This window comes from Dasypus novemcinctus, chromosome 6 (genome assembly GCF_030445035.2).
Source record: "Dasypus novemcinctus isolate mDasNov1 chromosome 6, mDasNov1.1.hap2, whole genome shotgun sequence".
Lineage (NCBI taxonomy): Eukaryota > Metazoa > Chordata > Mammalia > Cingulata > Dasypodidae > Dasypus > Dasypus novemcinctus.
This window is the reverse complement of record NC_080678.1, coordinates 15553159-15580292: the sequence shown is the minus strand read 5'-3', so window position 1 is coordinate 15580292 and position 27134 is coordinate 15553159. Positions and strand designations below refer to the sequence as shown.

The 27134-nt window shown below is 47.8% G+C and overlaps 1 protein-coding gene and 1 non-coding gene across 2 annotated transcripts in view; both read left to right on the top strand.

Moving 5' to 3' along the window:
* BTBD16 (BTB domain containing 16) overlaps positions 1-14932 on the top strand; it is a 63653-nt gene extending 48721 nt beyond the window's left edge. Inside the window, exons 11-16 of the mRNA XM_058298234.1 lie at positions 6756-6847; positions 9062-9144; positions 10706-10783; positions 11874-11972; positions 13421-13609; positions 14785-14932. Of these exons, the coding sequence (XP_058154217.1) occupies positions 6756-6847; positions 9062-9144; positions 10706-10783; positions 11874-11972; positions 13421-13609; positions 14785-14853 (610 nt within the window). The 3' untranslated portion in view covers positions 14854-14932. The remainder of the gene's footprint in view (positions 1-6755; positions 6848-9061; positions 9145-10705; positions 10784-11873; positions 11973-13420; positions 13610-14784) is intronic.
* A 7515-nt stretch (positions 14933-22447) lies between these two features.
* LOC111759162 (U6 spliceosomal RNA) lies at positions 22448-22553 on the top strand. The gene has a single exon (XR_002793245.1). It is a non-coding gene; the product is annotated as a U6 spliceosomal RNA (small nuclear RNA).
* The last annotated feature ends 4581 nt before the right edge of the window (positions 22554-27134 follow it).

Here is a 27134-nt window from a genome sequence, read left to right as displayed (position 1 = left end):
GTTGTGGTTCATCTTTTTTAGGAGGCACTGGGAACCAAACTGGGACCTCTCTTGTGGGAGGCAGGTACCCAATTGCTTGAGCCCCATCCACTCCCCCTGCTGTGAATGATTTTGATCTTGATTGGCCACTTTCTCTTTCCACCCTTAGATGCCACAGTACATGTTACATTTCATAGGGAACTCTCTTCCCAGCACCGGGTGATGACTCTCCAGATGTTTTTCTCATGCTTGGAAGCTAGCCTCACAGTTTCTTCTTATCCCCTGTGTCCTCCTCCTGGTTCCTAGGACGGGGTTCTGTGTGGCATTCTAACAAATTATTGAACCTGAGGGAGTCCACGTGATCTCTGGAGAGGTGGAAACTACAACCCAAGATCAGTGAAGTTGGTCATAAAAATTAGAAGTAGAAAAGATCATCTGATCTCCAAAACTCCTTCTAGAGAATAGTGTAGGCATCCTCTTATGATTATATAGGTTGGGGCAAATGGCAGTCTATAAGCTACAGAGCAACAAAATGTGTTTGGTTCATGTCAGTTCTTAAATTGCTCATTTTATTAAATCAAAGAAGATTGATGCTGGCAGGTCCTATAGAGATTAAACCTTTTGTTTTGCATATGAGTAAACTGAAGTCCAGGTATGCTAAGGGGCTGCTCAAGCACTTTTAGCAAATTGGAGGTGAAGCTGGGGTTGAACTAGGTCTCCTAAGTCTTCTGACACATCATTTTACTTTGAGATCTCCAGGGTAAAGACAAATCATTAACAGACCTGTGATTCTGGTCCTTAGTTGATTTATTAATCACTAAATGGGTCCCTTTCAGATACTGCAAAGGTAGGTTCTGGCAATGTACTTACAAACTCACCAGGAGGTCCATTTAAAGCAGGCAGTGAAGGCAAGTCCCACATACCTGGAGTTAGCCAAACTTCATGATTAAGAGCACAGTCCTCTAGGCTGCCAAGTCTGCCCAAACCTTCTGACGTTACCCACATGCCTGGGGATCCCCAGGGCCACACTCCTTACCACCTGGCTACAAGGTTCCCTATGGACTCCCTCAGGTTCAATAATTTGTTAGAATGCCTCACAGAACTCAGGAAAGTGCTATACTTGTGACCACAGTTTTAATATAGCAAAAAGAAACAAATCAGAACCAGCCAAAGGAAGGGGCACATAGGGCCAAGTCTGGAAGGGTCCCCAAATGAAAAGTTTCCATGTCCTCAAAGACATGCTACCTTTCTGGAATCAATGTGTAGAAATATGCAGAGTATTGTCCACCAGGGCAGCTCACCTGAACTTCAGTGCCCAGAGTTCTTACTGAGGCTTCATTACTGTCAACATGGCTGATTGAATCATTGGCCGTGTGGTTGAGCTCAATCTCCAGTCCCATCCCCACCCCTCTAATCACATGGTTGCCTGGTTGGTCTTTCTGGTACAGCCAGACCCCAGCCTGAGTCATCTCATTTGCTTAAACAATCAGGTGTGGTCAGAGAGGCCCACCATCAATAACAGAGACACTCTGTTACTCCAAGGTTTTAGAGGTTACCTCCCGAGAGCTAGGACAAAGGCCAGACCTCTGTGTGTAAAGTTAATTCTTCACTACACATCCTAGGATCCTGACTTCTACATTCCCCGGACCTCTCAAGCGAGTCTTCTCCTTCTTGTGCCCTGCTCAGATCTGCTTTTAAGGAGCCAGCCAGGGAACTCGTCAAGAGCCTTCCCAATCTAACCTGCACATTGGGCAGATTCCTCTCTGAGCTTCTCTTTGCAGGGAGGACAAGATTATGACAAGCCTGTGTGGGCTTGCATGAGCAGGTGTGTACTCACCTGGCACCTCCTCTTCTATCTCCCCCCAACACCATGCTGAGGGGAACCATGGGAAATGGCCAGGAGAGCTGTCCAGCCATGTTTGGCACCCACTGTGCCCAGACCTACTGATTTCTCCAGAGAAATGTGCTGTGATGCTGTTCCCCATGGTGGGCAGAAGCCGTGTGCCTCTTGTGATAAATGGCATCTGCAGATGTAGCCACAGAGTCATCATGAAACTGGGCACCCCTGGCATGACAACTGTCTTTACCAGAACATTCCTTTATAAATATCCCATGAGTCATGGACGTTAAGGCCATTAAATTGTCTCACTCAGAATTTTCCACCAAGCCCTGTGCAGGGAGGTTGATATACGTTGGGACAACAGAATTTCTGGTGACTTACTCAGGTGGCTTGGAGTTAGGTACTCCAGAAAAATGTTCTTAATCCTAATCCACTCCTGTGGGTGTGAACCCATTAAGAATAGGACTTTTTGATGAGGTTACTTCAGTTAAGGTGTGGCCCAACCGAATCAAGATGGATCTTAATCTATTACTGGAGGCCTTATAGGGAAGGTCACAGAGAAGCCATGAGGAGCAGCAAGAAGCTGGAAGTTCATGGAACCTGGAAGAGAGAGGAAAAGATGCCGTTTTGTGTGTTGCCATGTGACAGAAAAGCCAAGGATCAAGGATGGCCAGCTGCCAGCCCCAGAACACCACAGACTTATGGGGAAAAGCATAGTTTAGTGACACCTTGATTTTGAACTTCTCTTAGCCTCAAAACTGTGAGCCAACAAATTCCCATTTAAGCCAACCCATTCCTTGGTATTTGTTTTAAAAAGTGGGAAACTAAAATACCTGTCTTTTATGTTTCTTACCTTTTTTTATTTCTTCTCTTGCTCTGACCAGCACTGTCCCCTCTCTACTTTAATTTGGTTCTCCCTTGTTTTCCAGGTCTAAAATATTATTGATTCTCAGTCCTTACTAATTTTTCACTCCCCCTGTAACATGCGTCTTGGCTTTCCAGAGGCCATACTGAGAAGTGCCAAAGCATGTCTTTAATAATAAGTGTGGAGAAATGGAAGGAGCACAAGGAGTGTAGAGTGTTCTGGATGTAGGAAGCCCTTAGTAAAGGATAACTGGTGTTATCCCTAGTCATGATTTCTAGACCCTGTTCTCTGCATGACTTTGGCCAAGGGTCAAGGCCACTTTCACAGTGAAAATGACATTGGAATGGGTCTTGACAAATGACTGATAAGACTCAACCTGAACAGTGTGTGTGGGGGTGGGGAGAGCAGGGACTATGTGAACATAACAGTATAGGCAAGGGATAGGCTGGTGTGCATGTGCACGTGTGTGTGTGTAAGGATATTGGGGGGAGGAAACACTAGCATTCCTAGAGGATAAATTGAGAGCACATGGAAAGATGGAATGGTGGGAGTTGAGGCTGGAGAGTTGGCAGAGACCACATCATCCAAGTAATTCAATCAACATATTCAGGCTGATTAAGTGCCAAGCACTGTAACAGATACCACAAATACAAGACTAAATGAAACAGGCACAAATTCCCACCTTCATGGAACTTACAATCTGGCAGACAGAGAGAGACAACACATTAAATAAATAAGGTATGTGTTAGAAGATGGCTAGCCTGAGTCTGAGTCCCCAGCTTTGGGCAAGTAACCTCCCATTTTGTGCCATCCTCATGATGGAGATGGCAATGCCCATTAATCAGAACTGATACACAGGTTGGCCTTAACTTTGGAAAAAGATACAGGACAGTGCTTGCCAGTAGGTGCCAAATGGTAGTAGGCATTTGGTAAGTGGTGATGTTGGTGGTGGTGCTAGGAACTGTTTAATTTACTGTAATAGAGAAAGAAAACATTTTCTGGTTCTTTGATTTCAGAAGTTTCCAAGTTTTCCTACACAGAGTTATCTTTAAATACATAAAAAGGCAGTATTCCCTTCTCATCAAGAGTTATTTCCCCAAAGCATGTATTTTAAGGCTAAAATTTGAAATGTGAGGACTTATGGGGTTTGGGTCTAATACTTGGCAGGAAGGATAAATGACTCCGGCAGATGACCGTATGGAAGAATTGAAAAGGTTGTGGTTACGGGCATCTCTAAAATGGCAAGTCTGTACCAGTCAGAGAGAGACTTGTGCTCGAGGCATCACCTCTTAGGAAGTCCATAGGAGGTCATCCCCAGGGTCAACCAGGATGCAACTCTCAGTATCAAAGAACTGTACTGCGCTCCCCACAGGGGTCACGTCCAAGGGTCTCTCAATGACCTTTCGAGCAAAGACCATGACCTGAAGTTTGCCCCAGAAAAGCAAGACCTAAGCCAAAACAAGAAGTCATTGCACAGGCAGAGCTCAGCCCTAGGGAAAATCATGCTAGCGTTTGATTTTGTCAACATAGCCATGCAAATAAGTCCCCAGACTTAGCAGCCCACTTTCTCCCATTTTCTATGATACCAAGTGAATAGACACATCATTGGGCTGAAGAAAAGCAGATGCCTCAGCACCCAGACAGTTGAGAGGCTCCAGATGAGATGGAAAATACACGGGGCTGGACTCAGGAGGCCTGGGTTTGAATTCTGGCTCTGCAACAATTGACCTTTCTAGACACTAGGGGTCAGGGCTATACTGATTGATTTGAAAGAGTTTGACCACACCTTCAGATCCTTCAAGCTTTTAGAAAGTCAGCAGCTGAGGCCACCATTTTATGGTGGCCCATGGGTTGGGTAACTCAGAAGGGTGGAAGTGATATTGAATGCCACCATGGATAATTCCACACACTTGACCAGCTTTAGTCCCGGTTACCTTCCCTCGGATGGGAGGACAGTGGTGATCATCATAAGCATTACAGCCACATCAGTTAGCAGTACTGAGAACTCATGGGTACCAGCAACTGCTGAACCTTTCGTGAGCACTGTCATCTCTAATCCTCCCAACTACCCAAGGAGGCAAAGATAGCTATTTGATAAAGAAGAAACTTGTAGCTCAGAAAGACTCGATCACATAACCAGTGAGTGGCTGGGCCAGGACAGAACCTGGACCTGAAATGTGGTTGAGCAATTAGGTGCCCATAGCCCCTCCAAGTTGCCTATGATGGTCAGCATCAATGGTACTTCTCTGTGGCCCAAAAGGATCTTAAAGTCCAACCACCTGTCCCAGCAAAGCTCTTCCCAGATCCTATGGAACGGGAGGATCTGATCAAAGAGGCCTCGGCTGGTGGTCTTTGGGTCTGGGTGCCTCGAAGGGAGAAACCGGGGTCCTTGACTCTTTCCCGCTCCCCAGCAGCCGAGCGGCATTTCCACTCTCAGCAAAGCAGCAGAGTTGGTGCCTGGTAGCTTCTAGGTTGGAGGGGAAATGCTTTCCTATAGGCTTTCCCTTCTGTAGCTGATTTGATTGTGTTTAGCACACAGCTCCAGCACGCATTCACTTCTCAGAAGCACACAGGCTGGGCGAGCCATTGCCACCAGCACTGGCTGATCCCACAGAGCACTTGGCTAGGCTGGGGAGGATTTCATCAGCTCCTTCCCTCCTTGACACCTGGTGCCCAGTAGGATGCTGCCTCTTCATTCCTCTGCTAAGTGATGAAGGAGGCAGGAGAGGGGGCAGCTATGGGACCAGTCCTCAGAAAGGAGGCGAGCGAGTGTGGAGATGGGATTTGTCCAGCTCTGATTTCTGTGCTTGCAGAGCACTTGAACTGCCCACATGAGTCCCAGCTCCACCTGAGCTGGGCAGTGGAGGGTTGGTTTCAGGATGAACAGCCTTGGACTCTGAAGATCGAGACTTTATTTATGTCTGATCAGTCCACCCCCAGAGACAGGCAAATAGTAGAGTCTGATAAAGGGTCATTGAATTGAATCAGAACTCAAGTGTCTTAGCACCCTTCTCCCATTCCAACTCCTCGGTACCTCTAGACCGATCTGCTAGGCCACTGACATTGCTGGAGTCCCAGGAATTCCCGGATCTTATGACAACAAAATGGTTCCTGGGCTGTTCGCTGCCATGGCCAGCAGAGCTGGGACGAAGCCAGTCGGGCACAGGGCCTGACTGGGACAGCCTGTGATTTGGGCGTCACTCTTTGATTCATGGAAAAATCTAAAAATGCCCTTGCCTGGTCTTAAACAGGATCTGCCTCAAGGGGGTGACTTTTCATTTCCTAAGGGACTTGGAAAAATTATACCCCCACACATTGTCCCCGGTTGAGGAAAGTGACCGTTTTATGAATCAAGTTGTTTCAAAACAAGGGTGGCAGATGGGTGTCTGGATGTCGTGTCTTCTTGAGGGACTCTGATCTCCTCCACCCAGCTGTGGCCTTGAGCCATGTGTGGAAATTAACTGGGATGTTGCATTAACGCTGGCTGTAGCAGACCTGATCGTGAAACCAGCTGCTCAAACTGCTTAGCCACTCACCGCGTCTGTGGTGTTGTGTGTTTTTTTTTCAATTGTACCAAAAAGCACTTTTGAAGTGCCTAGTGTTCATTTCTCCAAAAAGCAGCGTAATGTAGAAGAGGAGACAGAGTTCTGGGTTTGAGTCCTTACTGACACTTGTTCTATAAAATGGAGCTGATGATACTGGCCTGGTCTGTCCTGCAGGACGTTTAGGCACTCAAGTGAGAAAATGTACATTGAAATGCTCTGTAAAGTATCACATGCTGCCACCAGTCATTTAATAAGCATTCATTGGGCACCTACTATGTGCAGGGCTCATTGTGCACACTGAGTGGAATAGAAACATTTGTCTCACTGTAATCTCCGTGGCCACACTTTGCACAGGTTGGCTGAGTCGCCCCCTGCTTCCACACGCAAACCCCTCCAGAGAAACCAGGCACCGTCCACCCGAGCCAGGGGAACCACTAGCCTCTTTGACAAGGCTTTGACTAACCCTGGCTAATTCCAGCAAGGAGTTTTCTGAAAGCCTTTTCTTCTTCTTTGTGCCTCTGCTAAGCTTTCCCAAGAAGTCTGCCTTTCTGGACCTGGACACCGGACAGAGCTTTATGCCGCTCTTTCTCTGCCTGCGACTGTACAGCATCCACGGAGGTAAATCCCAGCCCTTGTCATGTCTGCAGGCGGCTCTCTGGGACCTTCCTGACCCCTCAGCCCCTCCCAGGCAAGCCCCACAAGATGTTTCCAAAGGAGATGAGCCAACTGCAGAGATGTGGCACTGTCACTTTCCAGCTGTGTGACTTTGGGAGAGGAACGTAACCTTCAGTCTGGATTTTCTTGTCCATAACGTGGTAATCGGTGCTTCTGGGAAAGGAGGTGATACCTGGGAGGAGCTTCTTTGCGGAGAAGCAGGACACTGCTGCTGGGACTGTTCTGTGCCATCTAGTAAGACTGTGCCCTGCCTCTTAGAATGAGACTCTCTTCTGGGTCATTTGTATAGCAGTTGGGGAGAAAACACAGAGTCTTTGCTCCAGACACAGGCTTGTGCTCCTTCAGCCTCATGCTCTGGGCACAGAGGGAGGCCGCTGTCACTTGGAAAGAGGAGAGAAATGTTGGTGGGGGACAGTACCCCAGGAGGCCACCCAGTGAGATCTTCTTGTCTGAAAAGACATTTGAGAATTTTTCAAAGCCACTTTCAGCCCTCCAGACAGAATCAAGAGGGCTAAACCCTAGTGGTGTTCAGCAGAGCCAGGCAATTTTGTCCACGTTGCTTCTAGACACCGAATACACTGATCACCCAATCACAGCCTCCCTTCCCAGGAGGCCTGCAGTGGGGAAAAGCTCCCCCTTATGTCCATTGGGGGTACGCATACCCGAGGATTCCTGGGGCCAAGGAAAGGAGACCCAGAGAAGAGTGTGGGAAGAAAAATATAAACTGGAGCAACTCCTTTTTGCCATATAAAACTTTTGAAAACAAAACCAATGTGCAGCCTAAATACCGGCCTACTTTTCCCTTGGTAATTATTTTTGCGTGTAATGTGAGAACTGAAATATATGGAAGTGTGGCTGATCTTTGAGGGCCACCGACAGCTTCTCCTTGAGCAGTGGTTCCCCAGGCACCTTCCAGGAGTCACTCAGCTGCAGTACCTCCTTGCAGGACTGATGGGAATGTGTTCCTTTTTTTTTTTTTTTTTAGGTACCAGAGCTGGGGGTTGAACCCCGGACCTTGTAGGTAGGAAGCTGGCGCTCAACCACTGAGCCACCTTGGGTCCCCTGGGTTGTTTTTTTCGCTTGTTTGTTTTTGTTTTTAGGAGGCACTAGGGACTGAACCCAGTACCTCCCATGTGGGAAGCAGGCACTCAACTGCTTGAGCCACTTCTGCTCCATGGGAATATATATTCCTTTCAAAATAATATGTTAAAAGCATGAATAAGTACAATAGTATTGAAAAGTTTCTATTGAGATTGCAGCTGCCATCCAGCCTGAAGCAAATTCATTCATTTCTTTGGAAGTTTACCTTCACATGTTTGGGGGGTTTTTTTTTGTTTGTTTGTCTTTTGAGGTACTGAAGCTGGGACATGGACCCAGGACCTCGCACGTGGGAAGCTGGCGCTCAGCCTCTGAGCTACATCGGCTCCCCTGAGCTGGTTTTCTCGTTTGTTTTGTTTGTCATTTGTTTTATAAGGAACCGTTAACCAAACCTGGGACCTCCCATGTGGGAAGCAGGCGCTCAGCTGCGTGAGCCACGTCTGCTCCCCCAGATATTTTTAAAAGAGAATTAATTTGGGGGAACATAAGTCGTTCATTCTGAATCCCACCACAGTGCTTCTGTGATGTTACAGTTTTTAACAGAAACGTAAAATAAGACCCGCATTTTCTTTCTTTTTTTTTTTTAAAGATTTATTTATTTATTTATTTATTTAACTCCCCCCCCCCCCCCCTTGTCTGTTTTCTGTGTCTTTTTGCTGCGTCTTGTTTCTTTGTCCGCTTCTGTTGTCGTCAGCGGCACCGGAAGTGTGGGCGGTGCCATTCCTGGGCAGGCTGCACTTTCTTTCCCGCTGGGCAGCTCTCCTTTTGGGGCGCACTCCTTGCACCTGGGGCTCCCCTACGCGGGGGACACCCCTGCATGGTGCGGCACTCCTTGCGCGCATCAGCACTGCGCATGGGCCAGCTCCACACGGGTCAAGGAGGCCCGGGGTTTGAACCGCGGACCTCCCATGTGGTAGACGGACGCCCTAACCACTGGGCCAGGTCCGTTTCCCCTTGCATTTTCTCTTTCAATCCTCAGCCCCTGGCGTCCACCATTTTTTGTGAATGAGACTTTGTTAGGAATAAAGCCTGAAAACCTGTTTCCTCTGTTTCTTCCAGGCAAGGAACTGAAGGAGTTAAGGCACATCAACTTCTTCCCTGAGACGTGGCTGGTGCGGGTTGCAGCCAACCATTACCACGCAGTGAGTCCCCAGCTCAGAAAAGGAAACAATTACCGGAATTGACTGCCTTTCTGACTGTGCTTTTTCTGGAGATGTGTTTTTCATTTGAAACTTCTGGGTTTCTGAGGTCAGGGCAGATCTGGATCCCCCGTGGGGGGGGGAGGGGGCAAATGGGAAGGGCCAAGCAGAGAAGAAGGCAGCAGGCTCAGCCTTGGAATCCAGTTGCTTAAAAGTCTTCACCAGGTTAATCTGGAGAGTTCAATGCAGTGGGGGGAGGACTGATCCCAACCCCCCCAAACCAAGGCTCCTGACAAACACAAATGTAATATACGCTTATGATCAAAATTTTTCAAAGTGCAGAGGAACAAAGGAAGGAAAAAAAATGCCCTCAGACCCATCACCCAAAGATGAGCACTGTTACATCTCATTGCTTTCATTGCTTTTCAGTCTTTTTTCTCTGTTTTAGTGCACCTAATTAAATGTGCTTACTAACACCATTTTTAATGGCTGCAAACTATTCCAGGGCTACTTTGTCATTCCATTATTATAGAAAAGTGAGGGTGTTTCTAATTGTTAACTGTTATAAATGAGAGTATGGTGAACATATTTTCACATAATGGTTTCATTTCCAATATTTGGAATTATTTTCATGTACTAGATTCTCAGGCATAGAAGAACGGACACAACGAGGAGTGTGCATTTTTGGTTTTGATACATATTAACAAGTTTGGGATTAATTAACTCTCCTTCCAGCAATAAATGAAAATGCCTCACTGTGTACATCCTCGCCAGTGTAGCACATTTTAATTTCAAATCACTTTTGTTCATTGAGAAATGAGCAAGGGTGTCTATTTTTAATATGCACTTCCTTTATTGCTAGCAAATGTGAATATTTTTCCATGTGGCACTTCTCTTCTGGCGAATTGTCTATGCAAACTGTTGTACTTCTTATGTGTTTCCAATCTTGCAATTTTAGGGATGAAGCAGGCCAGTGTTTGAGTTCTGAAAAGTTATGAGTCACTAGTTAAAATTCATTTCAGCTCAACAAATATCTATTGTTATGGGCAAACCACAGTGCTCAGTGCTCCCTGCCAAGTAGATAATGACTCCATGGACCGGTGCCTCTCTGGGGAATAACAACGAGCAGAGGACCGCCCCTGTGACCTGGACACTACAAGAAGACCCCACCTCTCTCTTCTCACCCTGCTAATCCTGCCCTTGCCCCTGAGGTCAATGTCGTCCTCCTGAAATCTGCTCCTTCCCTCCCCAGCCCAAGGCGGGTCCTTCTTGCCCTTGATGCTACAACCACCATCGCTCTCTGCCTCCATCGAGCTCTTTGGCTCCACATCCTATTTCCCCAGTGACACTGCTTGGGAGATTTTTTTCCCATCTGGGTGTCCCTTGAAAGCACTGAGCACAGTACTGGGCACGTAGTAGGTTTTCGGTCTAGATTTGTGGGCTGGCCAAAGGGCTGACTGTAGAGTCCAGGGCAGAGCTCTCTCTCGAGCTCGGTGGAGTCCAGGGGTTGCACTGGTTTCTGGGAGGGGGGGCTGCTGGTAAGCTGTGTGCGTTTTCCTTTCAGCTTGAGAGAGGGGGTGACATGGACTACCTGAAAGATCTTAGCACCCAGGCCATGCGATTCGGGCTACTCTTCAACCAGGTACTGCAGACGGGACTGAACAAGGGGAGAACCGCCCCCTCCCGGGCTGGTTAAGGACCTCCTAGAGTGGGCCCTGATCAATTCTTGCCCAAGTAAAAATGTCAGGAAGAAAGAGAGTCTTAGTGTCTCCTCTACACACTCACCAGCTTCTTGGAAATAAAATTCAGAAATCTAATGTGCTGGCCCCAGATTTCCATCAGGGTGACCAGCCGGTCCAGTATTCCCAGGAGGGAGGGGTTTCAGGCATGTGGGACTTCAGTTCTAAAATCAGAAGTGGTCTGGGCAAATGGGGATGAGTTGATCACCTACTCCCCACAAGCATCAACAGCTGTCCAATGGCTCAAAGAGAGAATCCACGTCAGCATTTAAGGTTGTCGGGGCAAACTCGTTTAAGGTGGCTATTTTGGATGGATTCTGAATCAAGCAGCTGTTGCTCAGGGAGCTGAACTGCAAGACTTGTGGGGCTCAGGCACCAGGGGAGCGTCTGGCAGTGGTGGTTTTGCTCTATATTGGGTTCTCTGTGATAGATACAATTCTCTGAGAAATTACTGCTTCCCTTTGCCTTCTTTAAAACTGTCCCGATTGAGATCCCAAAAGCATTCATGTTTCAGGGCCTCAGGGCCCTCAGTCTGTCAGCACAGACTCCCCTCTGGGCCAGGCCTGGAAGTGCTGGGTCTAGCCTCTTGCCTGCAAGAGGATGGACAGTTGATGGCAGGGTCCAGCCACCTCGCAGGAGCTAAGTGTTTGGAGATTCGCTTAGGCCCATCCAATTGGAACGGAGAGCTTTGTTTCAAAGGTCTGCAGACCACAGATCGTCTGAGAACGTGCCAGCTCGTTCTTTCCTCAGTAAGGGACCTGTGCAGGTTGCCTCCTATTGGCACTGCGGGTTAACCTGCCTAGAATTTGTGGAGTCACTACAGCTTGGTTTTCCTGTGCTTCTGAGGCTGCGATTGCTATTGTATTTTCACTTTTAAATCAGCTGTCAAAGTAGTTCTTTTTGTTGTAACTAGAATTTGGTTTGCTATGTCCTCTTGCCTCTGAATACTGAAGATTTTTTTTTGTCTTTACTTTGTTATCTTTCACCACTTAGGAGAATACAGTCTATTCAAAAATGATTGCCATATATGGATTCTTCTTTGAGATAAAAGGAATCAAACATGATCAAAACTCTTATAGTTTTTACATGCAGGTAAGAAGGACAGAGCACAAGAAAGTGTATCTCTGAAAACTCTTAGATGCTGAGTCTATTAATATTGAATTAATAATAATTAATTTCACTAACAATTAATATGGAATGTGGTATAAGCCTGGTGCTAATCACTCTCAAGACGTGACCATTTAATTTTTGCAACAACTTTGGGAGGTAGGTATTATTAGTACATTTAACAGAAGGCAGTCTCAAAGCTGAGCCTCTTCATGCTCATGCGGCTTCTGATTGGTAAAACCAGGCCTGAAGCCTAATCTTCTGACTCCACCTCTGGGGTTCAGTTGACCTTGGGTTCATTTTTGGTGGGTGACGCTTTGCAGATGGTCATTCTTCCCCAGGGGTAGTGGGTCGTGCCCACAAGTGGGAAAGGTTGTGACCTCGTTTAGGGTGGCTAAGCAGGTAGGACACCGCAGCAGGAGTCAGGAGGGTGGACGACTTCTCCTTGATGTTCCTGCTGGACTTTCAGGAGGGGCAGGAGAGTGTCGTGTTTAAGAGTGGAGAGTCTGCCATCCCACTGCCTGACGAGCCACGTGACGTTGGCAAGTCCTGTGAGCCTCCCTGCGACTCCATTTCCTCACTGTGATGATGGAGAAGGTAACAGGACCCACCTCACTGGTTTGTTGTGAGGATTAAATGCATTAATTGTGCAAAGGGCTCAGAACAGAAACTGACACAAAAAGCAAAGCATTATGCATGTTAGTGATGACGATGATGATGATGGCGATGGTCATGAGGGACCTCTGTGTTCCACTTAGGATTTCCTTACAGATGCCTCTCTTCTCTAAGACTCAGTCCTCTTTGGGAAACCATATCTTATTAATCTTTTTGTTACCACTGCCAAGCACAGTCCTTGGAACATAGAGGAACTTTAAATGACTGGTTGACTGACTGTCTCAATGGATGAATGAATGAATGAGTGAATGAATGAGGAAACCTGAGTTTTCATCCCATCCTTGCCACTAACTCCCTAGGTGCCCTTGAGCAAGTGACTTCTCTTCCTTAGGCCTCAGCTCTTGGTCTTCAGTGACTCACTCAATCTTTTGCCCTGCACAATGGTTTTTACTAGATGGAAGAGATGAATTACGTCATGACACAAATGAAAATGCATGTGTAAATACTATGTAGGTTTTTAAATTCCAGCAAAGAGATAATGAAGAGCTTCCAATTCAACACCACTTGACTTAATGGAGTTTTTTCGGATTGGCCAAACACTAGTCGCTCGGTCAGTGGTTTGATATGGTATAAGCTCAAAGTGCCAGCTGACTCAGGACAGAGGCTTCCAGGAAATGGCACCATATTGGAACTGCCCTCTTGCTCCTCCCCTCACACGTCTATGCATTCATGGAAAGGGCTAGGTGCCAGGAACAGATTCATGTCTTTTGGGTCATCCCAGGTACAGTTCCATCTGAGGTGTATCACTTTCTTTGCAGAGAATCAGGCACACAGACTTGGAATTCCCCTCCGTGGTCTGTGAGCAGACCCCGATTAGCCTGAGAGCAGAACGCTTGGTGAAGTATGAAATCACAGCCCACACCCTGGTGGATGGCAAGTGGCAGGAGTTCAGGACAAGCCAGATCACACAGAAGTTTGGGCTCACAAAACCATCCTGCCAAAGCCTCGTGAGTATTTATCCTTGTTATTGTCTTTTCCCTTTTTTCTCTCTCTTCCTTTATTTCCTTGTAGTTCTTTTTAGTCCCCTTTCTGTGGTGTTTGTTTGTTTGTTTGTTTTGATTTGATTTGGATCACTGGCTTTAAATCTCCAGTTATCTTCAGAGAAGGTTGTTCATTTCTTAAATATTATCACAGGTCAAAATAATGCTAAGAGGAACCTTCTGGAATAAAAAGCTGGGGATACTAATAACTATAACCCAAATCAGACTGCCTGGTTTGGGTCACTCCAGATCCATTTTATAAATGTCAAAGGATGTTTTCTCGGGGATGGGTGGACTCAGTGGTGTGCATTTGCCCCACTGCCTCCACGGGTGCCTACGCAGAGCCCATCGCTTCCACCAACATCCATGGCCCAGGCCCAACTACCTCGCTCTGGCTCCTCAGAGGACCAAGCCCATCTGCCTCATTTGGGGGGCAAGGGAAGCACCCAGGACAGGTACAATACTTGGCCTGGCTTCTGACTACTGCAATCCAGAAATTGCCAGAGAGTCTATGTTTGTAGGCTTTCTTGGATCTGTGAATCCAAAGAGGCCCACTTACTTGAAGCCAGTGAATAATTCTCAGCGCTGGCTGCAAGTCAGAGTTGCCTGGGGCCTTTAAAACTGCCAGGCCTGAGCCCACCCCAGACATGAGCCCAGATACTCTGCGGGTCAGGCTCAGGTACCAGGGTTTTTAAAAGCTTTCCCAGCTTATTCTCTATGATGTAAGAAATCAGAAGAGCAGTCACCTTGTGGGGCTGGGGAGGAAAGGGGGGCTGGGGTATGGACCCAGAGGGAACCTGAAGGAGATTTCTAAGGTGCTAGAAATGTTCTTTATCTTGTTCTTAGAATTTGTGCATTTTATTGTATTTAATTTATACTTAAACTTTTTTTAGGGGGTACTGGGGATTGAACCCAGGACCTCGAACTTGGGAAGCAAGCCACTGAGCTACACCTGCTTCCAAATTAATTTATTTTTAAGTTTACTAAAAACAAACAAACAAACAAAGCAAAACCTCCTCAGTGATTGTAATTGTGCAGCTAGAAAGAGAACTTTCACAATTGTTTGTCCTTCTTCCCCCTTCTAGAGGGCAATTGTGTTTCTCCTGAAAGTCCTATTTGCTTCATTTCATTTCAACTTTTAGGCTTTAAAAATCCAAACTGTGGGCATCCCAATCTATGCAAGTTTTGCATTCGTCTTCCCAGTATCTTGAGAGTTTCCAGAGGAATCAAGGGAATTTTTTTCTTCCACCAGGCTACAAAAAAGAAAATAAAATGACATTAACCAAACCACTCAAGCGTTCTGCTGACTTTCCTGATTTGGGTGTCTCCTTATAATTTCTGCCCACATTCGTTTCATTTAAGGGTTGAAAGTGCCATTGTTGCGAGCCTGTTTACCATCCATGACCCAGAGGACCCTGAATCTAGCCAGATTTTTTGCCCTCTCGGGGTGCGCCAGTGGCAGCAGGGACATCCTCCAGCCGGGGCTTTAAGCACCTCCCTTTCCAGAATGCATTTCCGCTGCTACTCAGAACAACACGCTTGACAATTGTCCCTGGCAGTTTGGGCTCAGCCAGAAGAGTTGAAGCAGGAAGGGCAGGAAGTAACCAAGGAACCATGCCGCCTCCTCAAATGGAAATCTCTGATTTGGAAGAAGTGAGGAAAATGCATAACAAAGTACCACGAATTCAGTGGCTTAAAACAATGCCTGTTTGTGATGTCAGGGTTTTCAGGGGTCAGGAGTCCATGCACAGCTCAGGGTCTCGCGGGCAATGATGGGGGCGTCAGCAGGGCTGTGTGCTTATCTGAAAACGTGGCTGGGGTGAACCCATGTCCAAGCTCACTCAGGTTGTTGGCAGAACTCATTTCCTGGCCACCGACAGAGGGCCCTGGCTTCTTACTGGCTGTCACCTGGTGGCCACCCCAGGGCGGCCCTCAGAGCCCAGAGGCACCTACAGTCCCCTTACATGTCTCTCTTCATAGACAATTCAAAATGGTTCTTGGCTTCTTCCAGGCCAGCAGGGAGTCGCTCTCACAGCAGTCTGCTGAGACAGAGTCTTACATAACAAAATGGGATTGTATCCTAGGACTAGAAGTAATTCATAGGTCCCAACCACACTCATGGGCTCGCCTCCCCGGGGATCACCTGAGGCTGGTGATCACACTGGATGACCATGTGTTACTACAAAGAGTTAGGTGCCACTACAAATCAGAAGCATCCCCACAAGATCGCCTTCCCTTCAGACCCCAGACACAAGATTGGGGATCCGCAGAGTCACCCTCACTTCTGACCAGCTGGCTATCGATTCAGAGGTCCCCATGGATTCCTTCAGGTTCAATAACTTGCTCAAATGGCTCACAGAACTTAGGAAAGTGCTATACTTGTGATCACAGTTTTCTTTTAGCAGAGGGATGTGTAGTAGAAGTAGCTAAAGGAGGAGAGGTATGGGGTGTGGTCTGGAGAATTCCAGACATGATGCTTCCTTCATCCTCAGGGACGTGGTACCTTCCAGCATGGAAGTGTGACAGTACTCAAAGAGTTGTTACTGAGGCTTCATTATATAGGCATGATTGATGGAACCACTGGCTCCGCCCCTCTTGGGAGGTCAGACTCAAAAGTCAACCCTTGAATCACGTGGGTGGACTCTCTGGCATGGCCAGCCCTCATCCTCTCTCATCTCCTTAGCTGAAACTATGAGGGGCCCCCAGGAGTCACTTTGTGAGCATTAACTCTCAGGTGTGGTCTACAGGGCCGCCATGAAAAATTAAGGCTCCAACCCCTCAGGAAATTCCAATGGTGTAGAGCTTACCTCCCAGGAGCCAGGGACAGAGGCCAGCCAAAGGCTTTATTACAGTTACCAAAGTCAGGCTGGAAAGTGATGGCCGTGATGCTGGGCACACAACGAGATGAATGACTTTAGTCTAATGCCTTTGGGGGCCTCCTTGCCAGCAGCAGAATTCCCCTGTGCTGTGTCATCTGGGAGAGAGGAAAGCAGGTGGGAAGGTTACCTGGTGGAAGAATCAGAGGGAAAAAGGAACTGGCTTTGGGAGTGTTTGCTGATCTACCCCCCACCCCCCCACCCTGCCCCAGTAAGCCCTTTGTCCATCCCTCCCCAGCTTGCTTCTCGCTAGGTTCAGGCAGTGAGACACAGTGATGGATTCGCCTGGAAGACAAGAAACCAGCCCCAGGGCGGAGACCAGAGAAAGTGCAGTCTTGTGACATTTTACCCTAGTTCTATGGAACAGACAGGGAAGATAAGAACGAAAAACTTCTGAACAACAAGTCCACAGATGCCTGAGAGAAAGGGGCAGTTGGAAGCTTTGCTGAAATGTAAATGATTGCAATGCTTTCTAAGTGAAATAATTGTCTTAGCTCAGCTGGTTGGAGTACACAAACTCATGCCTGTGGGGTTTGCAAGCGTAGGAGAAATCACCCAAGCAGCAATGCCAAAAATGTTTCCCCAAGGTGAACAGTAAAATTCTGATAAGTCCAAAATCTAAAAGCTGGGCTGTATGAGGGAGGCAACTCCCAAAAGGATGGGGTAAGGACCTAAGCGGTTGGCTGTGTCCCCTGCCACCAGAGTAAGCAATGGGAAGACAATGGGACTTGGGGTGCTAGGGAGAAGGGTCCTCTCCTCTGACATCATTGTACAGTAGGGGAAACTGAGGCCTAATGACTGGGAGTGATAATTCTGATTGGAAAATGTTTGCTAAGCACCTCGGATCCATTAGACACTTGACACACATAGCATCCCACTGAATTCTTCCAGGAGCTCTCTGAGGTGGAGGCATTTTCCCCACTTGATAAGAGTGGAAGCTGAGCCCCCAGGGAGAACAAGGCTTTTCCTCATCCAAGTTTCCTCAGAATGGCAGAGCTGGGTGGCCGACTCAGTCCTGGCCACAAAGCTGTGTGTGTTTCCATTTCCCTCCACGGCCCACTGAGAAGAGGTGAAATGTTTTCTGGTGATTACTGCAGTGATTTTTGATCACCTGCAATACACTGGACAGATTGCATACTGAGCATCTGCTGTATGCTGTGCCAGGCTTCTCGGGACACTGTCACATGTGAACTCTTGTTGATTCTGACGGGAGCACTGGGAAGGGCTCACTGCCAGGCAGCAGAGCCTGGCCTGGGAGGGTGCGCAGTGTATTTGCAGGTGGAGGATTCATGAGAAAGAGTTCACAGATGGTGCTCAAACAGCTGCAAGCAGGCGCCAGCCCAACTGCTCAGAACGAATGTACAATCAGTGTTGTGGAAGCAGAGAGATTCATTGATCGCATTTGGAAGGCCAGGCCTCAGGAATATTTTGAGAAGGAAAAATTTATTACGACCAGCCAGGTATGGTGGACTCTTGTCCAAAAAAGTCAAGCCCCGAATAGGATCGTTGGGTCCCTTTTATACAGAGAATGTAGGAGTGGGGAGTTAAATGGTGCTTTTATGCAAAAGGACTTTCTTTGTTAGTTTCTTAGAGTTTTAGGTGTTTGTCTGAGTATCAGCTAGGTGTGAATTAACATATATCCCCCACATTCCAGATAAGCTTGAATTAACACATTTAGTGTGTATCTTTCCTGAATATCGAAAGCTTATAGAGCCTACATCACTTAATTGGCTTTCCAGGAACTAGACAAACTGCAGTGGTTGGCATGGTTTCGAGAGGTGGGGCTGCAGTTTTGATTGTCTCCGTGCACACATGGCTTATGTTGGAATCTTAAGTTTAACAAGCTTACACACACAGCCCAGGTTATTTATGAAAAAACACACAGTCCCCTCCCCCAGCCCATATCACCAGAATCACCTGGGAGCTTGTCCAAATGCAGATCCCTGGGCGCCGGCGGGGAGGCTGGTTTTGCAGTGTGCACTTTAACAAGCTTCCTGCTGGACACTGATACAGGAGATCTATGATCACAAACAGAAAGGATGCCAGTCCGATGCCCTGGCTTCTAGACTCTATGCATCCACTTCCTTTCCCACTGCAAAAAGAAAAAAAAAAACCTGCTAATCTATTTCACCATGCTGACTAATGTTTTAAACCCAATTTCCTAGAATATGAAATAAACAGGACCTTAGTAAAAACGATGTGCCCTCATATGGATGAACCATTTGTTATAGTCCAGAAAGTCCATCCCTTTCCACTAGGGGGCACGGTCTTCCTCAGAAACCAGAGCAGAGCTGTAGTGGCAGAAATGTACAACCTCAAATTCACCTTGCAGCTCCACGTCCTCCTGGCTACGTGTGTGAAAGTGAACATTTGTATACCCTGGGCGAAGCTTGCTCATCCAAACATCCACCATGTTCACTTCACAAAATCTCTGAACCTGTGACGTAGAAGTCTTGAGACAGAACATTTTAAGATGACCTTTTGCTCTTCTCACAAGCGAGAACTTCTTAGACTAGAATTTTAAAAGGCACAGCCACAAGAGCCACAGCAGTGACAGGAGTGCTGGTCAACCTAACATCTTACCTGTTGCGTCCATAACCTTCTCTCTACTTGCTTCTCCATCACCCCCCATCTGGTTTACCTTTCCAGAACCTTGCCCTCCAACCAAGAGAGCCCAGGGTTCCCTCTGTACATAGCAGCTCCTTTTGGTCATAGAGGCAGGCAGAGCTGGGTTTGAGTTCTAGCTCTACTCCCTTATTAGCTATGGGGCCTTAAGCAAGTCATCTAACCTCTCGAAGCCTCAGAAGCTGATCTTGTATTAAATAAGTTGGTGTGTGATTTGTAATTTAACGCAGAGCAGGTGTTCAATACCATTTATTTCTGTTCCTCCCTCGTTGCTTGGAGTCAATTAGTTCTTGATGAAGTTCAAATGGGCGCGGTGTGATCCTTTCCTTCTCTGGACCTGCTTTTCATTATACAAAATGAAAAGGCTGGACCAGGCGCTCTTTATAGTCCATTTTGGCTGCAATCATCAGGTTCTCTGCTTTTGTGAATGGGAAAGAGCTGGAAGAAGTGAATGCTTCAACCTATGAAGAGAGAAGAGGGGGAGGGTGGAAAGGGAGAAGAGAGGAGGGGAGAGGAGAGGATGACCTGGGGAAGAAATTTCTTATTTCTCTGTAAGCTGATCAGAATGAGAATGAATTAAAAAGAATAAGAGGTCCTTTTTTCCCCTGCCCTCTTTAAAGGGCGTCTGTAGTAAAAGGGAGGAAATAGAAAGTTTTTGCTGGATGGGGGGTTGTCCCATGTCCCACTTGCACACAGGGGAATGCTGTAGGGTGTGGTCGAGGCTGACCCACAGTCCCTAAGGCCTTGAGTGCTGGGAGCAGGAGGGGGCATTCTCCTGGAGGGGACACAGACACAGACCAGGGAAACCTTTGCGAAAGAAATCTTGGGAGCTGCACTGTCCAAAAAACTTGCTGTAGTGTTGGAAGAAAGTGTCTTGTATCTGCTCTGTCCAGTGTGGAAGCCATTGACCATCTGTGGCCATTGACGACCCTTGATATGTGACTAATACAACTGAAAAATTGAAGTTTTATTTCATTTCATTTTAATTTTTTAAAATTTAAGTAGCCATCTGTGCAACTAGAAGGAGCGGGGTATCAAGGGTACCCACCACGAAGGAAGGACAGAGCCGCCTCAATTTTCCCGGGCCCTCCAGGGTCCGGAGCCTCTTGGCCACTCCCTGGAGCCAGGATGAGTGAAGCATCAGTGGCCAGCCATGCCCAAGGCTCAGCTGCCATGGCCACAGACGGTTACCTGGCCTGCTGGTGAAGACCCCTCCCCAGGGCCAGGGAAGGGCTGTGCTGGGGAAAGGAAGGTCCTAATGCCAGTGTGAGAGTTAAGTTCAAGTGTCAACTTGACAAGCTTATGGTATCAGTTGTTTGGTCAAGAAATCACTGGCCTGACTGTTACTGTGAGTGTATTTCATAGATGGATTTAAATCATCAGTTACCTGATTGAATCTGTAGCTAGTTACATCTACAGTCAGCAAAGGCAATGGCCTTCTGCAATGAAAGGAATCTCCTCCTCCAATCAGTTGGGGGCCTTAAAGAGAGAACAGAGATTTCAGCAGAGAGAAGGAAGAATTTCTGTCTCTCCCCCAGACAGGGAGCTTCTGCACCCTCATTGGAGTTCCCAATTTGCAACATCTCCTGGGGATTTCTTTTTTTTTTTTTTTGTCTTTATTTATTTTTTTAATATTACATTAAAAAAATATGAGGTCCCCATATAACCCCCACCCCCCTCCTGGGGATTTCAATGTCACCTTCATCGAGTTTCCAACTGGTGTCCTGCCCTAGGAAATTTGGACTTGTCAACTGCATGAGCCAATTCCTGTAATAAATCTCTTAGTGTATAAATAGATTTATGTGTGTGAATATACATACAAATACATTTGCATATATATATATATCCATCTCCTGTTGGTTCAGTTGCTCTGGACCCCTGACTGATAGGGCTAGAGAAGCAGAGCTTAGCTCTGTTGTCCCCAGCATATGAGGTTCTCATTGCTCCTCTTTGTGACCCGAGCTCTGTTTTGGGACTTTGAATAAGTCCCTTGGCCTTTGTGCTTTCATTCCTTGGCTCATTCGTTCATTCCACAACTTACAATGAGCTACTCCTAGGGGCCAGGCTTTGGGTTCGGGTTGCAGTGGTGAACAAAACAGACTGTCCCCGGTATCCTGGAGCCCACAGTATGGGGAGAGAGGCAGGTATTAAAGGAACAACTGCACCAGGAATAACTGAATACCCTAAACGAAGGGAGCCCAGGAAACTGGACCCAAAGGCTTGGGAGGCCCAAGGAAGACCCTCCCTGGGATATTCTAAAACTATCAGGATTACGCAGTTCTATGAGGCGGTTTTTGGACTGTGAGGCCACTGACCTCCTTTGCTATGCACAAGCAAATAAACTCTCTGTTTTTGTTTTTTTTAAGATTTTTATTTTATTTATTTCTCTCCCCTTCCCCCCGCCCCACCCCCAGTTGTCTGCTCTGTGTCCATTCGCTGTGTGTTCTTCTGTGCCTGCTTGTATTCTTGTCAGCAGCACTGGGAATCTGTGTCTCTTTTTGTTGCACCATCTTGCTGCATCAGACCTCCGTGTGTGCAGCACCACTCCTGCGCAGGCTGCGCTTTTTTCACACTGGGCAGCTCGCCTTATGGGGCACACTCCTTACACACAGGGCTCCCTTACACGGCGGGCACCCCTACATGGCACGGCACTCCTTGTGCACCTCAACACAGCAGGTGGGCCAGCTCATCAAAACCCCATGTCTCAGGAATTGCTCTTTAGGGGGCATCAGGTGGAAAGAACACCTTTTCGTTCGGTATCAACATTGGCCCCAATGAACTCCTCCTACCTTCATCCACGCCCCCTTGCCATGTGGCATGGCCACTCCATCCATCAAGAGATGGAGTCTACTTCTCCACCCTCTTGAATCTGGGCCCGCTCTGTGGCTTGTAGCAGAAATGACGCGGTGGGTTTTCAGGAGCCTAGGCCCCAGGGACCTGGCAGCTTCCACTCTCACCCTCGTGGGACCCTGAGACCTCTGCTATGTGGCAGCCTGGTCTAGCCTGCAGGAGGACGAGGGGCCTTAGTGGACTGCCAGCGCCAATCACCAGATATGCGAGCGAGGCCATCTGGAAACTTCCAGCCCAGACAACCCTCCAGCGGCATGCAGCTGTGAGGGTAACCAGTAGAAACCCACAGAAGACATCTCTAGCCAACCCTCGGAATCATGAGAAATAATTCAGTTGCTATAAGCCATTAAGTTTTTGGATGGTTTATTATCCAGCAATACGTGACTTGAAATACATGCCCTTTTGACTAAGCAAAATACCCTTGAGGAATTTATACTAATAAAAACAAAATCCTGTGCTCCCTTGGACAGCACATATGCTAAAATTGGAATGATTAGAGAAGATTAGCATGACCTCTGCATGAGGATGACATGCAAATTTGTGAAGCATTCCATATTAAAAAAAAAATCCTGAAAATAACCAACGAATTAGCTACAAAGATGTTCCTTGCAGCATTGTTTATAATGCAAAACATCAGTGACCTTATGACAGGATTCCAGTGACAGGAATTGCATTATGGTACATCTGTATAGGATGTGCTCATTAAAGAGTTATTGTCGAAGCATTCTAGTAGTGAGGAATGATTCTCAGAATATATTGTTAATTGGAAATATATAAAACAAAATTTATAAGGATGCACTATATGATCCCATTAAATTATGCCTACTTTAAATATATTTGAAGCATGTTTTAGTATGAAGTTGATGGACCCAAAGTTATGTACAACTTCAATTTGATATTGTCAAATGGCTCCCTCCCCAAAGTGGATATTCCAATCTATCATCCCACCAGCAGGATGAGCCTTCCTGCTTCTCTGTGCCCACCCAGTCACTTCCCATGAGCCACCAGCTAAGGGTCCCTTGACTGATGCATTTGAAAGTTAGGTTTGTTCCATCTCACAGCTGATTTGAGTTAAAGGTAGCTTTGATTCCTATTTCATTGAACAAGCTCTTGCTTCCTTGGTCACACAGAGATAGCTTCCCCTGTCCCTTTTTGCACCCAAACAAAGGTGCCTAATTTGTCCATGGACCCCCAAACACAGAGGGAACCTTAGGGGGCAGCATCATGAAAAATAAGCAGGAAGCTTGGTGTCATGCAAGATTGGATGAGCCTGGAGCTGGGAGCCGGGGTGTTGTCATCTGCCAGCCCTGGGCTCCCCAGAAAGAGCTCGGTGAAGCTCAAACACAATGATTAACTTGCAGAACAACAACGCAAATGCTTGGCTTCCCCAACCAGCTCCCTATGAGTCACTCGCAGCCTCGCTGGAGCCTGAGCACATTTTATTCCAGGCAGGAACTATTCATTTATGTGCCCTTGAGATACCCAGGACATGAATGGTGTTTGCTGTCCCCCTCCAACACTCACCAAATATTGAATCACCAATGCCTTCTTTAAAACAAATGAATATTTCTCTAGAGTCTTTTTTCTGCTCTTTCTTACCAAGAGATAAGTCCTCATTTCCCCCCTTTTTCCTGGCTGTTAAATCCTGGCTGATGTTCCTTGGGATGTGGGGTATCTCTGAAAGTAACAGGAAGTTTAAGTCCTGGGTTAATTGAGAATGTCACTGACGGCTCACCTGTGAGCATGCTGCGCAGCACCCCGTGGACTGCCATAAAGCCCGGAGGCAGCGAGGGCAAATTGAGCTCTGCTGGTGGCCTGCTTCTCTCCTTTCTTCTAATGTGGGTCACTCCTTGAATGAACTAGGACAGTCTGCAGGTGCTCCCTTTGTGCTGCATACACTCAGCTCAACTCCTGAAAGAAAGCAGCAGGAACAAAAAGACCTGCTGGGGCCTGTCGAAGGAGCAGAAATCACCCAAGGAAAAGCAGCAGGCATTTTCTAAATTGCAGATACCTTATCCTGCTCCTACTCTATTATATAATCTGTTAGATTTAGTTAGAATCACCTAAATTCTACCCCACACCCGCCCCAACCGCCACTTCGCAGCTGTATGATTTTTGTGAATCGACCAACCTTTCTGAGCCTCTGTTTCTCAACCTTGCAAAGCCATTGTGAAGACTAAATGAGGGGGTGGCAGACTTAACCCAGTGGTTAGGGCGTCCGTCTACCACATGGGACGTCCGCGGTTCAAACCCCGGGCCTCCTTGACCCGTGTGCAGCTGGCACCTGCGCAGTGCCGATGCACACAAGGAGTGCCGAGAGCCACGCAGGGGTGTCCCCCACATAGGGGAGTCCCATCCACAAGGAGTGCACCCTGTAAGGAGAGCCACCCAGTGCAAAAGAAAGTGCAGCCTGCCCAGAAATGGTGCCGCACACACGGAGAACTGACACAAGATGACGCAACAAAAAGAAACACAGATTCCCATGCCGCTGACAACTCCAGAAGTGGACAAAGAAGACGCAGCAAATAGACACAGAGAACAGACAACCGGGGTGAGGGGGCAGGGATGGGGAGAGAAATAAATAAATAAATAAATCTTAAAAAAAAAAAGACTAAATGAGGAGGGGGCACATGCAGTGGGCTGAGCCCCCAAAGATCGTCATGGCCTGATCCCCAGTCCCCACGAAGGTTACCTTATATGGCAAAAGGGACTTTGCAGACATGATTAAATGAAGGATCTTGGATGTGGAGAGGCCCCAGATCATCCAGATGTAATCACAAAGGTCCTTATTAGAGGAAGGTGGGAAGTGAGAGTGGAGAAGGTGATGTGGCCACAAGGCAAGGCATGCCCAAGCGGCCTCTAGAACAAGGAAGGGTTCTCAACCTTTTCAGTTCCACAGACCCCTTTGCCAGTGAAATGCATACTACTGTAATTTGTTTATTGCACGCATTCATAAATGAAGGAAATGCTAGATTTCAGTTGGAGATCAGAGAAAATAAAGATTTTTTTTTCAATTCAAGTTCATGGACCCCTTGGCATCTTAACCATGGACCCCTGGTTAAGAACCCCTGCTCTAAGCTGGAAGAGGCAAGAACGGCTTCTCCCCTAGAGCTCTGGAAGGAGCCAGCTCTCCAGGACCTTGACTTTAGCCCAGGGAGACTAATTTCAGACTTCTGCTCTTCAGAACTTATGAGAAGCAATGTGTGTTGTTTTAAGGCACCAAGTCTGGGGTTACTCATTACAGCAGCCATAGAAAACTAAGACAGGACAATTTGTAAACACAAAGTCCTGCCCCAGTGGAAGGATTTGCTGGATTGTAGCTGGAGCCAGGTGAGGCCAAATAGGGTGGGTTGTGCCTGAGCTAGCGAGGTGTCAGCCAGCAGGTGTCTATTTGCACAAAGGGAAGGTGACTTCCAGCAGGTTCGTGGGTGGCTGAGATGCTGGGGTGATGTCTGCAGCCTGACTGTCCGTGTCTGGTCATCCCAGTGAGGCAAGGCCGCGTGGAGGAAGGAACTGTTTCTCAGGGGTCTCCGACAACCTCAAGGGGGCAGGTTGTGCTATCTTGGGGACCAGGTGACAAAGCAGGGCCCAGAGGGGGGCGGGGCACGGCTGCAGCCTGGTGACGTGTTCTGGCACCCTGAAGGCTGGCAGACCTCAGCAGCCTCACAGGTGCCCGACCCAGGTGACAGTGGAGAAATGCCACCCTCAGGCCTTGAAGCAACAGGCATCACTGAGAGGTTCAAACCAAAGACAGAAAATTCCCGTGAAACCCACCCAAAGAAATTATGGGGTGAAGTATTGCAGGGGTGGGGGGGAGCACGGGCAGCTTCATTTGACAAATGTGCTTCAGTGTCCATCACTGGTGGACATCACTCAGGACCCTCGCCTGGCCTGCTTGGGTGCCCACTCCCTAAAGGAGCCACAGACTTGGGTTCACAGCCACGGCCCTCAACTTGCTGGGGTGTCAGCACACCTCACATTTTGTAAAGTGTTGCTTGTTCCCTGGACTCACAATTCTTTGGGACGAATACTTTCCTTTCTAATTACTGCTCCTCTGCGATCTGTATTCTTGGTCCTGCCGGAGGCCATGAACCCTGGCGGCAAGGTGAGGCTTCTCCTTCTCCAGACGTCTTGGCGAATCTCAGCGTGGCCGCTCTGCCTCTGATGACAAGGGCATCCGCGGCCCCGGTGCCTGGGATTCCCCTCCTCTCATGAAGCCAGTTGACGGACACCTAAGTTGATGTAGCTCGGCCTTGGCTATCCTGGGTGGCTGTGCTCGGGGACACAGGCCTGAACCAGCAGCCTCTTCGTTCTCCTGGTCTACTGTATTACTCCCTCCCATGAGCCTCGCGGCAGGCTGACCAATCCAAAGTGCTCCCCCACTGGACTGCTTCCCTCCGTGGCTCCGCAACCCTCTCCTGCTTCCCAGCTAGGACTGCCAGGCTGAGCAAATAAAAGCATGGGATGCCACTTAAATTTGAATTCAGAGAATTCAAATTCTATTTTAGCATGTGTTTGGCCCCTCAAAGGATCAGAAGTTCCAGTTTGACTGGGCATTCTTCATTTTATCTGGCAGCCCTCTTCCAACAGCGTTCTGAATACACTGAAAACCATCCAGCCACACCTCGGCTACAAGGACCTCGCCGTTTCTCCCGCTTGCTCAACACTCCTCGGCCACACTGTGCTGTAGCCTGTGGCTGAGCCACGGCCCACCCTTTCCCCTCTCGGAGCCCTCCCCCTCTCCTGTCCTCAGCCTAGAACTGGTGGGCCAGAGAGTCAGAAGCTGACCTCTCTCATCAGTTCTCAGCCCCGGGTCGCCTCCTCGGCCAGGCTCCTCTGAACCTCCGCCTCCCCCGGCTCTCTCCATCCAGTCCCTTCCTTACATTTTCTTCCTGTTCCCGCCCACCCTCCGGATCTGTCTTGCTCTCCGCTGACTTGGTCACTCCTGCTTTGCCCTGCTCACTGCTCAGTGTCCAGCACTCACGACAACGTGCTCAGTAAACACCAGTTGGGCTTGTAATGGGTTGATGCCTCAAGCACCAGGACTAAGAATGGAGGGCAGCTGTTTGGGGCTTGAAAGACAATCACCCAACATCTCGGAAACTAGCCCAGGGGAGCAGGCCCAGCAAGCCCATGAGGTG